Source organism: Apis cerana, linkage group LG13 (genome assembly GCF_029169275.1).
Source record: "Apis cerana isolate GH-2021 linkage group LG13, AcerK_1.0, whole genome shotgun sequence".
Classification (NCBI taxonomy): domain Eukaryota; kingdom Metazoa; phylum Arthropoda; class Insecta; order Hymenoptera; family Apidae; genus Apis; species Apis cerana.
The window spans coordinates 4986956-5001766 of NC_083864.1; the positions used below are offsets into that span (position 1 = coordinate 4986956).

The 14811-nt window shown below is 30.0% G+C and overlaps 3 protein-coding genes across 9 annotated transcripts in view; 2 read left to right on the top strand and 1 right to left on the bottom strand.

Moving 5' to 3' along the window:
• LOC108000184 (neuropeptide CCHamide-2 receptor-like) overlaps positions 1–2714 on the top strand; it is a 24184-nt gene extending 21470 nt beyond the window's left edge. For both annotated transcript variants that reach the window (XM_028667830.2, XM_028667831.2), the window contains one exon: positions 70–2714. The gene's annotated coding sequence lies outside the window, so the exon portion shown is untranslated. The remainder of the gene's footprint in view (positions 1–69) is intronic.
• On the bottom strand, positions 1188–11538 carry LOC108000183 (6-phosphofructo-2-kinase/fructose-2,6-bisphosphatase). 5 transcript variants are annotated; one of them, XM_062083765.1, is made up of 8 exons: positions 9124–9262; positions 8717–9002; positions 8010–8116; positions 6081–6245; positions 5350–5519; positions 4243–4626; positions 3520–3789; positions 1188–3158 (listed from the first exon to the last, which is right to left on the bottom strand). In XM_062083765.1, the coding sequence occupies exons 3-8, from the start codon at positions 8035–8037 to the stop codon at positions 2730–2732; spliced, it is 1446 nt and encodes a 481-aa protein (XP_061939749.1). In that variant the 5' UTR covers positions 8038–8116; positions 8717–9002; positions 9124–9262; the 3' UTR covers positions 1188–2729. The 5 variants fall into 5 exon arrangements, with proteins under 5 accessions (XP_061939749.1, XP_061939748.1, XP_061939751.1 ...); XM_062083764.1 differs by having other exon boundaries at positions 8717–9048; XM_062083767.1 differs by adding an exon at positions 6877–7200 and having other exon boundaries at positions 7756–8116; positions 8717–9262.
• Positions 11434–14700, top strand: LOC108000185 (immediate early response 3-interacting protein 1). Of its 2 annotated transcripts, none has more exons than XM_062083782.1 (4): positions 11434–11571; positions 13895–14095; positions 14297–14398; positions 14469–14700. In XM_062083782.1, the coding sequence occupies exons 2-4, from the start codon at positions 14005–14007 to the stop codon at positions 14522–14524; spliced, it is 249 nt and encodes an 82-aa protein (XP_061939766.1). In that variant the 5' UTR covers positions 11434–11571; positions 13895–14004; the 3' UTR covers positions 14525–14700. The 2 variants fall into 2 exon arrangements, with proteins under 2 accessions (XP_061939766.1, XP_016915889.1); XM_017060400.3 differs by lacking the exon at positions 11434–11571 and adding an exon at positions 11729–11876.
• The last annotated feature ends 111 nt before the right edge of the window (positions 14701–14811 follow it).

Below are 14811 nucleotides of genomic sequence, written 5' to 3' on the forward strand. Positions count from 1 at the left end.
GTTATAAACCGAAAGTGTTATAAATAAGATATTTAACAGTATGTATATACACATTTGGTGTTTATACAGGAGCCAAATGCCAGGGAGTACTTGCAGTTGGCGCTGGCAAGAGTGTTGGAATTGCAACGAGAGATCAAAGAGGGAACGTACACGTCAGATCGTACCAGCGATCTCGGTAAGTAATTTATTCGGTAAATTCACCGCCTATTTCTCTTGTCCCGACTTCTTCGAGAAATCTTCTCCAAGATCGAGCTTCTAATAAAAACTTGGACAATATTAATTACTTCGTGTCCGCGCTTCTAATTTCTCGCGATAAATTGAATAGGAAAGTCGGAGGAATTAACAGTTGGAAATCTTTCTCGCCAGGTGAATCCAGTAGCGAGGAAGACCTGACAAAGGAAGTTATTCGCAAAGTATTCGAGGAACTGCCGGGGACACCCGACACGGTTGGAAAAATAGTGGAGAGGATGACTAAGCCGAACAATTCTCAATTGGACGCGATTCATGGTAAAAGAATTCAACTGTTGGGTTACGATACGTGCCGTAGAACTGCAATCGAGTTCATGAAGAATGCAGTTCGCGAAACTCGACGCGATGCAACAACAAAATCGTTTCAATCAGGGTTTCGTCTGGGGACTTACTCGAGGAACGAACCGAGGATGGCGCATCGTAGGACCGGTTTGAGAAAAAGTTCAATTTGCGATCAAGAGATTCATAACAGGATGCTAAGGAGCTTGGATCTGCACTTGGCCAATAAACAAAGAGATTACACGGCCAAGTTGATGAGATTGGGCATGTAAGATGAACGCTAATAGGATTTTCCTGTATCTTATCGTGTTTCGTTCCAATCGCAATGAAACTTTTTGGAATATTTTTATTTTTATCTTCCTCTATTAATATATAATTAAGAATTTTTTTCCAAGTTTTCATCAGGATTTTTGTATGTTTAACGATGTTTGATCTAGTCAGATTTATAGAGAGTTGTATCTTAGGAAATCACTCTAGTCATGTCCATTCTAGTCATCGAATGTTGATCGTGAAAGTTGAGAGTCACGATATGAATTATTTTTCTATGATATATGTATACAAAATGTGTGAATTATAAATCAGCTTAAAATTAAATTGAGAAGATTATTTCGTGAATGATAATTTGTGTACTTGAGAATTCAGGTCATGACTTCGTCGACTTTTTGTAAAAAAACGTTTATTTATAATGTATAATTAAAAAAAAAAAAAGAAAGAAAGGGAATAAAACAAGAAATTTTAAAGATATCTACAATACGATCTAAACACCTAAATGCTCCATAATCTTCCATTTCGTCTCTCAGAAAAATAGAAAATAAAAATAAATGTCAAAATGTTCGCCAATGAATAGACTAGATGATTTTTTTTATTTATTTTGTGAAAATCAAAGAGAAACAATTTCTGTTCGGGGTAAAAACATTTTTTTAATTTTTATAAAAAAATAATTTCCCCATTTTCTTTTCTTGTCTCTCTTATCGTTTCGTAATAAATAGACCCGTACAGCTTCTTTCTTTTTCATTCTAATTCACATTCTGCATTCGTGAATCCTCGAGGATGTTTTACAGCAAATGCTCGAAGATTTCCACGTGATGCCTAATGAAATATTATGCTCATTTATGCGGTTTACTAATATACATTTACTAATATACAATCCTAACCGAAACGCAGCAATCGACGAAAAAACGCGCCTCTCGTATAAAGCAATTGTCGACTGTTTCTCGCGTTCTCACAGTGAAAAATACTTTTTTAAAAGACAATACGCTATTAACAATTATCCTAATGTGCGTAAAAATTCATGTTTACCTATTATTTTTCTAATCTACGAACAAAATATTTGTCATTTATTTGTTAATAAAGATATCGTTAATTTAATTAATAATTAAATTTCATATATGCTATAGTTTCAATTGTCTATTAGAAATTCTTACGTCATTGAAATTTCGAAATATAAAATGATCATTTTAGGAACTAAGAAAATGTCATAAGCTTAAATTCTATGATCTAAATAGTATGAAAATATGAAATATCTTTCCTATATTCGTTGCACTAATATTTATTCTGAAATTAAAATACGAGATGATACGAGAGACCGTGCTTCGCATCCCCTACAATTCAATCTTATCTGCCTTTTCACATTTAAATGTACAATTAAAATATTTGTCGTATAATCTACTTCCTACGATATATAACTAATACAATATTGTTTAGATATATAATTCCTAATAAAACTAAATGTATATAGAGGGCTCCGCAGCAGGATATAGAATTGCTGCCAATGAGAACAAAATTCTCGAAGAAAAATTGAGTGTCAAAGAATTTCTCGTCAACAAAACTGGATAATCGAAAACCGAAATCATCATTCTGAATAGAATTAATATTAAATTATTGGAGAATTATTCGATCCTGTTTTCTTTTTTTTCTTTTTTTCTTTTCTTTCTTTTTTCCTTTTTTTTTTTTTACTCCACGATATCGGCAAATATATCAATTGACTTTACTGGATTAATTTAAATTAAAACGATAAGATATCTTAAAACGATCTACGTACATTCTAAAATTATTTTCAATTAATTTTTTCGTATATTTCAATTTTAATCCCCATTCTATCTAAATTTAATCAAAATTTCAAAATATCAGTATTAAAATCTGAAATTGCAACCGAACAGAGATCGAATTTTCGACGAGATCGTGGATCGTCGTGCGGTTTCTCAGTGTTGCTGGACGAGAGTAGGTCCACTGCCAGGATTTCTCCAGGGATCCGGTATATCGAAATGCGGTGGGACTGTTATCAGAGCATCATCCGCGCTTCTATCAGCGCTGCAATTATTCGGCTTGACACGGGTAGTGTTCACACACTCGATCGGCAGCTTGAAAAATTCGAGCGTGTAATTATAACCTTGGCTGCTAACTCGGATGATAGTATGCAATGGTACTTCCATGTAAGGCAGCTCCTCTGGTTTCTTATCCATGAAGAAACCGATAATGCAACGCAGTATAGCTTGATGGGATACCACTAAGACGTTGTCAGATCTTTGCAATTCAGCAATTACCGGTTCTACGCGTTGCATCGCATCTATGTAACTTTCTCCCCATGGATAACGATAACGCAGCTTGTCCTGATCGCGCCATGCAAATTCCTGAATCGAGAAAATCGATTTTCAGATAGGATTCATAAAGGATTATTTGATTATTAGATTAAATTTGAATTATCTTAAACTTTCTGTTACATGAAAGTTTCAGAAAGTTGAACGTTAATTATTTCAAATTTCTTTGGATTAAATCTTAGAAATTTATCTTTTCAAGAGATAGATATAGATATAAGTACTTTTTACTTATATATAATATGCGTTTAAATTGTGTAAAATGAAAGAGACACTGATAAAGTTAAGAGAGTTAATCCAAAGAAATTTTCAGTTTAAGGTTATTGAAATTTGCATTAAATACAAATTGTAAAAATGTTTCAGAATGTCTTGAAACTCGTTTCAGCTCTTGAATTACCTGCGGATAATGCTCTTGCATCTCTTCATAAGAAAGACCTTCACAGATACCAGCATGGAGCTCATTAAGTGCCGCTACGTGTTCTTGAGGTGCCTCTACCCCACGTGCAGTCGCGATAGTCCTTCGAAGACGACTGGTCAATACACGCAGATCAGGAATTCGCATAGCATTGAATTTTGTAGCCAATGCTTGCGCGTATCTTTCGCCACGCGTGCTTAATACCGCATCGCCACCGACCTTACCCAATACGTTGAACTCGCTTTCACCGTGCTGTAATTGAGACAGACTTCTATTTTTTTGCTCGTATGTTCAATAATTCAAGAAAAACGTTATAAATAATATTGTAATTAAAATATGATGTCAAAAAAAAAATAAAATGGCAATAAAATTAATGAGATAAGAATCGTATAAATCCCCGTGCATCATATCATATTAAGCATCAGATTTTGATAAGATATCGTAATCCTGGAAACACAAAACGCGTTTTAACAATATACATCGAACTTTATTATGCAATTATATCATTGAAAATGAAGTGTTTATTTACGTCTATTAATCTATTCAATGATTACAAGTGCCATGATCTGACTCAACATGGCAACGCGCCTTGTTATAAATGATTAAAAATAACCGTGTCTTTGAATCTTTGTTTCGTAAAAAAGTATCATAGACTCGAACGTTTCTAAAATCGATGTCAAGTACAAAATTTAATCGATTACCAACCCGAGAGAAATAAAGAGTATGCGGTTTGACCGTGACACTTCCAAGAAATCCAAGTACGCTTGACTCCACATGGCCCGACACTTTGCAAGTCTCGATGTCCATGCTGCCAGTATCGATACGGATTCGAGGATACGTCTTCTCGTCCATCGGCTCGTAAGATCTAATATAATGAGTTATCTTGAGGCGTAAATCCTCCTCAGCTCGTACCGGATCCATGCCAGCATAGTCGGCGCTGTATCGTAATATATCTTTATAATTTCTTTCCAGAACGACCGGATCGTCGCAGATGCACTCGATGAAAAGGACACGATAACCAAGTTGTCCAGAAAAATAGTCGAAGACCTCGGCGCGCTGCGCTCGTGTTATTAATGTGGCGTCCAGGATCTTCAAACAGGAAATTCTTAATTAATATTACTTTATTAATATATTTATATCTATTATATTTATATATTATACTAATTATATTATATACTATATTCGCAATCGAATTCAATTTTCTTCAATTTTCTTCAATTTCAATAAATGTTTCTGATGTTTTTCTTTGTTGTTTTATATTTGGGAAAAAATATTCGTCTGAAAAATATTTAATTAATTAAGAATTTATATATGCTCGATTCGGTTTTAGAATACATTATTTTTATCGATATAGAAAACAAAATGTTATCTATTTACTTCTTCATTATCTTTAAAATATTCTATATGTAAATAATGGAATGATTTTAAGCTATTTTCTATGCCAATACGATTTCTATCATAAAATGTTAGTTCAAAAAAGTATAGTATAGTAAGCAAGCAAAACTCGTAGGACGAGATTTGATTTTACTAAGAGAAAGGTAGACTGGCACGACCGCGTTCTGTCTTATCACGTTGTCCATCGTTAGTATAAGCATATTTATATTCGTTTGCACGACAATTCTTGCTTGTGAGAAAAAAATCAACCATATTTTTCCTTTCTGCCAAATGTGCAACGACTGGACTTATTTCAATTCCTTTATATCGGATGCAAACGCGCGTGGTCTCGATATTGGATTCATCTCAAGGCACGGTTCGAGTTTCACATTTTCGCCAATCTTCTGGCAAATGTTTAATTTTCTCAATGATGCTTACAGCTACGGAATTCCCGGCTGTGAGCCACGCGGCACAATCATGCATCGCATCTCGTTGGGCCAATGCTCTTAATGCTGTATTCGCTGTGTGATCAGGACGAAATAGCTCGTGCGACACCGCTTCACCGTATGGTTCCAATCTTTTTCTCCGATAGTCGCTGACGCTCATTACTGGAAATAAAAAAATTTTTAAATATAATAATAACTGGATTTTTCGATTATTCTCATAAAATTTTCTTCAAAAGACGAGTTATGATAATGAAAATAATATTAATAAATATTATTCCAATTTAGACTTCCAGATTTAAAAATGATATCTTTCTATATAATACGAGAGTAGAAAAGCTTGAGGAAAAGTATGTTATGAAACACTTTGTTATGAAAATGGAGTCGAAAAATTCTTAATACATTCGTTATTTCATAACAAGTCATATGTCATAAACATTTGATCACGTGAACTATTTGCTTATAATATAAAAATCGATATTTTATAAATATGCTAAAATATGGAAATAAAGAGAATAAGTATGAATATATTTATGAATAATTGTTTATGAAAGAAAAAAAAGAGAATAATTAAAACAATTGGAAAAAATAGAAATAATTGAAAATAAATTAAGAATATCACAAAAGTATGAATTCTTGTAAATATGTATATATTTCAAGCATATATTATTAGCATATACTTCTTTGTTATCAAGTATTGATAATAAATAAAGGTGTATTACTTACTTTTAGTGGAATCGCCATTCCAGTTGAGTCTGCGCGAAAGACATTGAGCCACTTGGCTTTTTCCACGACCTGGTAAACCACACATCGCTATCACAACTCCTGCAAATTTACGCGGGGATTTCATTATTCCCTGCGTCCTTATACTGATTTTATCCTTGTTAGGTTCTGAAAATAACAGAAAAAAATAAGATAAACTGCCAGTTATTATATAATATTATATAATCTCATCAATTAATTCATGTACCGCTATCGTGATTTATTAAAGATTCTTTATGAAACGAAAGTGAATGCAAAAATATATGCTAGTCATAAATTTAACGATTGTATACGATTAAAATAGACGTAAGATTTTAAATTTTTTACACGTGTAAGTTACTCGTTTTTATATACAATGATCCACTTTAAGATATGCACCAAACCAACAATGATAGAGCTGGCATTATTCCAAACTAGCCAGCCACCATTTGAATGATCAGTAAGCACGCTTGTGACGTGTATTCACCGAATCGAATTATAATATTGTGACAATATTTAAGAAACAAATTATTGTATTATGCATTTTGAAATAAGATTTATAAATTTTGTTTTTCAAAGTATTCCTTTTTCTTTTTCTTTTATAAAAATATTAGAATGTTTTGTTTCATAAAATATTCAATCTTTCATGGAACAAAATAAATCATAAATTTTACATTCAACGAAATTGCATATATTGTTCAATTAACATAAGCTGTTTCATTTGGATCAAAATCTCTCTTACTATTGATTAGTCGAAAAAAAATACGAAAATAATCCTTACCGATCATACACATGTTTTACAGTGTATTATAATGTCGTTTAATCTTCGATTTTAAACTAGTATTGAATCGATAATGTTAAATGGTATCGATAATGGTAAATGCTATTAGTGAACAACTCGTAAGCGTGCGAATTTCGAACAAGTACTGATTGCCTTCGTATTAGTTCCCACATTGCCAACGTTAGTGAATTTTATATTTAGAATTCTCGTTGCACGAGTACTTTTGGCTGCATTTTCATTGCCGCTGCTTTTACATTATTAATCTCAAAGGTAATTCTGCTTTCCATATCTTCAATATTCTGATTAAGCTCTTTCATTCGATTACTGTAATATAAACGTTCTAATTGTTTCATGGACATAAAGAAAATAAAAGTTTAAAAATAGAATTTAAATCTTGAAATATAACTTATCTATCGTACATAAAATATTAGAAATATAAAATGGATTAAAGTTCATGTATAAAAATAAATATAAAAATTTCTGGAAATTATTATTATTGTTATTATTAACCCAATATTTATAACATAAAGAAATCAAGTGACAAAAAATGGGCAAAAAAATATTATCTCGTTTCATAAAAAAAATATTGAAATAGATATATATATATAGATAATAATTATACTTTTATATATACAATTCAATTTGTTCTTGAACGTAAAAATTTGCAAAAATCAGTTTTTTGGATTAATAACAAATATAACAAATATACGATAGAATTTTATTATTATAACGACAACATATATGCCATGAAACAATTTCATCATATGTGATTAATTTTTACTTATATGTTTGTATTTTTCAGCTTAGATAATATTAACAAAGTTGTATTAATTACTTATATCTTGATCTCGGGATCAAAGAGTTCATGTTTTTTATTACCTATTTAAAACGATTCATCACAATCAATATTGAAATACAAAACGCGTCTATAGAAAACGGATGTTTTTTCGACACCAACGATCGTATGATCTAATACATTGTTTCATAATTCAAAGTGAAACATCAAGTGTTACATATATGAGATTATAAATCTATACGATAGTCAATCGATACGGTTGCTCGAGTATATCGAACGATGTGTTTTACATCGAGAATAATCATGAAATAAGAAGTTTAATAGTTGGTGCGTTGACCTGAGACTTCTGTCGTTATTCGATTCATTATTCAAATCATGTCGGACGCACATGCGTGTCCTTATCCGTATAGTCATCGCGTTATTCATGTTAATGCAAGTACACACCTGTAAATGCAAATATTGATGGTAAAAAATTATATTATTGCGAAATAATATTGAGCTAATAATAATCCGAATAGATTATTTGCATATGAATAAGAATTTTTCGATAAGATATAACGATTAACATTTAAAAATAGATTCTTTTTATCCATTTCGTTCTTTATATTATATTATTCCTTTGTATACTCTTACTCTTAAACAAGTTTCATACGCAGGATATAAACGAGGTCAGTGGCGGAAAATCGATAATCGGCTTGGTGTAGGAAACTTTGTTCGTTGCATCAGAACGGGCAATGCAATATGAATTACGTACACGTGTTAGTATATACGTATATTCAGGACTAACGATTTTTTTGAAAGGAAAAAAATCATCATTGTTTTAAAAAAAATTAATACGAGCTAGATATCCTTAAAACATCGTACGATGACTTAAGCAGCATGATAAAAAAAAGAGAAAATCGTTTGATAAAGAATTGGAACAACCGTAACAAGTTCAAGATAAGAAACATTTGCGTCAACTAAATGTAAAATACTTTATGATATGATACGACTTTCATAACTGACTATCAGCAATTATGTATTTTGTCTTTAATATTTACTTACATATCATATGCATTTGCAAGGACAGTATAATTGTGTTAACAGCAATGCATGTACACGAAGGTAATAATTCAGGGCACACCCTCAATTATAGTGCTTTTAAGATTATTAGCATGAAACTTGCAATGATGTGTATGCAATATTTTCTCATTTCAAAAGTGACTTTAATATCTTCCCATGGAATATCCTTGACGAGATTTTTCCTTTCGTTTCTTTCTCTTTTTACCCCTTCCATGTTTAATCCTTTCACGCTTTTTTACGAGGTTAATCTCTAACGAATTCTTACGTTCTTTAAAATATTAATAGAAATTATTGTCTCTATCGTATCACCGGTTCTATTAGATTAGATTAAAATATTAATCGCATGTCTTAAAATATATTTGACATCTACTTGATGCTACAATAATTACCTGAATATCAGAGACACGAGGATATTTTTGTTTTACTGATTTACTTCATCATTCAATAAATGTGTTTATTGTCTATTGTTAATTTATTTTATCGCAAATGCTAATAATTCATTATATCATTTTTATAAATCCTTGGATTTCACTCTAATAAATTAAACTTTAATATTTATGAATAATAAGTCATTTAAAATATTTAACAAAAAATTGAATTTAAATATTATTTTATATTTGCATATATAATTGCAGTGAAGATATATCGTATTTGTTTCAAAATTTTAAAAATATTAGTCTGATATCTATTCCAGAAACTTTAAAATCTTTAAAAAAACTTAGATAAATATAAAAATTCTATTTCTCTTTGAATACAAACAAATGATCAAATGCAACGATATGAGCGATAATCGATTTTCTTGATATGATTTGCTTGTTTATTTTTCTTATTGTTGGTAGCCTTCATTTTCATTTTCTCATGTCAGCCACATTTTTTTCATTGATATAAAATTTATCGTTGTTAAAACAAAGATTAAGGGAATCAACTGTACAATGCAGAAACGCCTCTTTGAAAAGCATGATTGATTGAGTAATAATAAATGACAAAAAAGATGAGATATTAATTTACATACATAAAAAGATTTTAATTATTTGAACATCTTAATAAAATGAAAAAAAATGATAATTGCAATAAGAGGCAATTGTAAATATTTCTTTTATTGTTTTAATTTTTTCAATAAAAAATACATCACATTTATCTATCATATGAATTTGTTAAACATCGAGAATTTTTATTTGTCAAGCGAATTTCGGATAGTCGCCATGAATATCTATTTACATCGCATCTTATTTATAGCGGAATCTAATTTAGTACAGAACTCAGTTTTGTGAAATTGTAATCTAATTTTCTAAAAAACGAGAAAGAGCTGATTCTAAGAAAATAAACGTGAAAACAAATATGATACATAGAACTTATCTAGAAAAATATCGAATAAACAAATAGTAAAATTGAATATCATTATTCAGAAATTTTTTGTTAAATTTACATTTATATATCTGCAATTGCCTTGTTTTATATGCAACTTAATGTTTTCGATTAAGAAAACTACGTTCTTTTTAAATATTTCGCAATAAGATTATGAATCAAAATGCTATTGAATAATCTATCGAACGTGACACGAGTAAATAATACCAACAAGAAGAAACTTATATTACTAGTATTCCATTTAACATCATTTTACCTTGGCGTTGTTCCTCGGCACTCGGAGCCATGGTCTCAGTGCTCAACGAGTTTTCCTTCGATTTATTCGACGTATTGGATGAATTAGCTGCCTGTGGTGTAATTGATTTATTGTTTTTTTCCTGAAAAATTCCGGCTTGTAGTGCTAATTTTCTCACGGCCAGACAATAACCAAGAATCGGTGCCAACAGATCAAAACAGGTAACAAGCCAGGGCATAACACGACAAAAAATTTAGATTTATTTCTTCTCCTCAAGATGAAAGCAGCCAGCAAGTAGACAAGAATTAAATGACAGCAAAGATGAATGAAATCCTGGCAACACTTTTGCTTGAAATATCCAGCGAGCGAGAGCCCTCTATTTGTATAGAATACTCGTAAACAATGGCCTATTGCTAGTTTTCTTTTTATTTCTTCTGCCGTTTTCTTTTAGGCTAAAGTTCTTCCGAAAAATGATCGCTGCTTGTGTGCCGGATTATGGACAACAAGTCCTCCCTCATTCCAATTTGCTTGATCCTCACCTCCGGAGCCAGTTTGCGTGCTTCTTTGTCTTTGTTTGAAGAAAAGCCCAGTTCTCCGCTTTTTTTTACTTTTCTTAGTAACCCTCTATGTACCCTTGATTTATCTAATCGTTTTATTGTCAGCAATTTTTTTTATCACGTTGCTATTTCGTTGCTTCGTATTGTTACTAGAGAATGCTCGGCTATGCGCACGCGCTGCCACAAGTATTTGTTAGTAGTTTACATAGTCACGGTGCTGCTTCACCGTCCTCTTATATGCCGGTATCCCCTTTTGTCTCCTCTACCGTCTCCAATTCAGGTATATTTATATTGTAAAGTATGTCTCACCCTTTTGTCTTTTTTCTTTTTTCCTTTTCCACCCAAGAAAATGTAATTATATTTGGACACTGGTTGAATCAATTTTGAAATTCGCTTTCTCTTAATTTTATTCACCAAAACTTTCGAATATAACTAGTAATATTTTAATGTTGTGCAATTCTTCGATGTATTTAATACCGTATGTTGGAAATCTGCCTGTGTCTCACGGTTGTGTATATAATGTGATCAGCGAAGAAAGTGTTTAAAAATCAAAATGAAAACGAAATAGAAATGATTTTTTTATGAGACGTGAAAACGTTATCTCTATTCAAGACGACGAGGTTTCAATGACTGGTGTTCCTTGACTTGCTGCAGCTTTTAGCAACATCGACCCAGACTCGGTAGGCCCTCTGTTGAAACTAACCAATCAGAAATACGTTGACCCCTCCACTTTTGTGTGGCAATCATGTTGAGCATATGTCGGATGTATTCACGTTTGCTGGCAAAACCTTAATATTTATTATACCAGGATAATTTTTGCCAAAGTGATTTTTTCCGTAATTTTCTGTAAAAAATTAATCAAAATCAATAAAAATATGAAGATATTTAGTGGTATTTTTTTTTTAATAGCATTGCATTAAAATCATCTAGAATTAATCAACAAACTATTCCATCGAATATGAATAATCATTATAACTTTTCTCAGGTATGTTTATATTTAATTATATTCTTATTTATATTTTAATTTTCTTTACACTTTATATTATAAAAGAAGCTTAATCGAATCGAATTGGATCATGATCATGTTAATTTTTCAAACGATGACAAGATAAATCATTCTTAAAAAATCAATTAGAATTGTTTTCGGTTGAAATGAATTGTTACCAGAACATTCCCTTTGCCCCTCTCAATTGTTGAACGTTATGGCTCGTAAATTATTACCGTAACATGTCACGTAATTCTTAATAATTCTTAATTCTATGGTTTAAACATTTGCTCATATTTCTCAGACGACAGTTTGTCGCCACTGTTGGTTATTATTTATTGCATGCAAAGCAGATACAGATGACATATTACGCGGTTCGTTTGAATCGAAAACAGAATTGTAATGATAAATGACGCTTGTTTACAGAAAAGCGAAAAACTTATAAGTTTTGTCGAATGCAATTACGTGACTATTTTGATGATATTTGTCCTAATTATTATCTAGTGTCGGAATCGTTCATAGATCGACCCTCTCTTTTCTTTTGCTGTTAACAGAACAAAGTCCACATTTATTTCTTCCATTTTTCCCGATGATATGTAATGAACACGAGCGATCAGATACAATACATTTAACGTCATTATTGACTTGTCAAACCATTACGTTTTAATACGATATGAATTGTGGAAATTGTTCATGCATTGAATCATGTAATTTCTCTGAGTTCATTGCATATATTTAATTGTAATTTTTATTATTGTTTTATTTTCGAAAAAATTTTACATAAATATAAAACTTTTATCGCTCGATGATTTGTATAATATTTCCAAGAAAATGAATCACACATGTATCAGTGATAAATATTTTATGATTTATGTGAAAGTTTTCAATTAATATATAATTTTATTTGGTTGTTCGTTTCGTTCATAAAATTTTATTAAGAATGTTGAATCACTAATTTGAATTCGTCATTATTAGGAAAATATTACTATTAATTACAAATTTCCTATATTTTTCATTTACTAAATAAAACGTTTATTGTATATTTATGAAATTTTTTATTTTCTTGAAATTATCATTGATTTTTGTATCTGTAAAAAACTTTTCCGAATAGACTTTTGAAAATTTTGATTCACATAATTTCTACAAATAGATTGGCTTCTTTTTTTCATTATTGTATTTATTAAATATATAACTACATATTATAAACAATAATTATATACAATTATATACAATTATATAATTACATAAATAATATTAAATTATATAATAATTTATTATTTTTTTAATTTAATTTAATTTATTTTTAATTTAAATTTAATAATAAATATTTGTTTAAATTTTTGTTAAATTTTTTTCAAAGCAAAAAAAATTGTAATATTCGTAATATTCGTAATGTCGTAACATTCGTAACGCGAGTCATAAGAATCAAAAATTCCGATTTTTCTTTTTTCTGTTAAATAATATTATACTTCTTACTTAAATCTATAAATTTTGCTTGCACGTGATACACATATGCTACGAACATTATGTGATAAAATAATGAAAAGGTCATGAACGATCGGGAATAAAATAAAATCTAACCTCTTTATAACTAAATAGACACATATGAAATGTTAACTCAATTGAGAAGAGAATATCGAATCATCTAGAAACAGTAGTCCGGTTTAGAGGATCCTCGTTCCAAAAGCGTTACTGCCAAGAAGGTGTGCCTTGTCGGTCAATTATTATAAATAGAATAATGCCCCTAACAATTCGTTGTATTAACGCGCTGACAATTTGTAAAGTTGAACGATTCTTTTGAAGATCACTTTAGAACCATTAAAACCATCTGGAAGCATTTATTAAAAATTATAAAAAAATTTAAAATAATCATAAATTCTTAGCACTTCGAATAGTTTAAATTGACATGACATAAGTCAATAAAATTAGAAACAGATGGAAATTATATATAAACATATTTTAATAAAATAAGAATGATTCTTAATTTAAATTTTTTGCATAACTCCATTGCTTTTTAGTTTCTGATAGAGCCTAAAGATGGCAAATCAATTTTGAATCGATATATGAAGTTGTACTTGTCTGCCATCTCGTGGCGCTACACTGAAAATATTTATCGTACCGATATAACATGGCGTTCACGTTGTGGGCACTTTTCGAAGTAACTGTGTTATGTTTGAATGCGGTCTGTATTTTGAACGAAGAGAGATTTCTTGCGAAAGGTATATAATTTTATAATTACGTTATATTTTAATCTATTTATTTGTTCCTATTAAATTTATATAAATATCGAATGAGAAAATTTGTTGGTTAGGTTACATTTTATACTTATATTTTTGTTGTAGATAAATATATAATATATATATGCAAATTTTTGTTTATCTTAATATTTCTTTAATCTTTTATTTAAAATTTTTTTATAGTTGGCTGGGCATCGTGGCAAAATGTTCAAGGTTTTGGAGAAACTGCTACAGCTAAATCACAAATTTTGAATCTTATTAAATCGATACGAACGGTAGCACGAGGTATTAATAAAAAATTATTTTGAATAAATTTTATGATTAATTTAAATGTATAATGTGTTCTTTGTTACAGTTCCATTGATATTTTTAAATATCATAACAATAATTGTGAAACTGGTGCTTGGTTGAAAGAAACAATTGATGATGTAAATAAGAGGACAATGCACAGTGAAAACTCAAAGCGTGATGTACATAAATGAACAATTAAATTCTTTTATTTTTTATCGCTGCATTAATAAGTAAAATGATTCTAATTATAACACATTCTTAAATATTTTTATAATGCAATTATTTTAAAAATGTAACAATATTTCTTTTCATTTCTACGAACATTCTTATATCTTTTATATTATATCATGAAATATCAACTATTTATTTATATCATTAGTTATCTCTTTTTATTTTTATTTTATTCT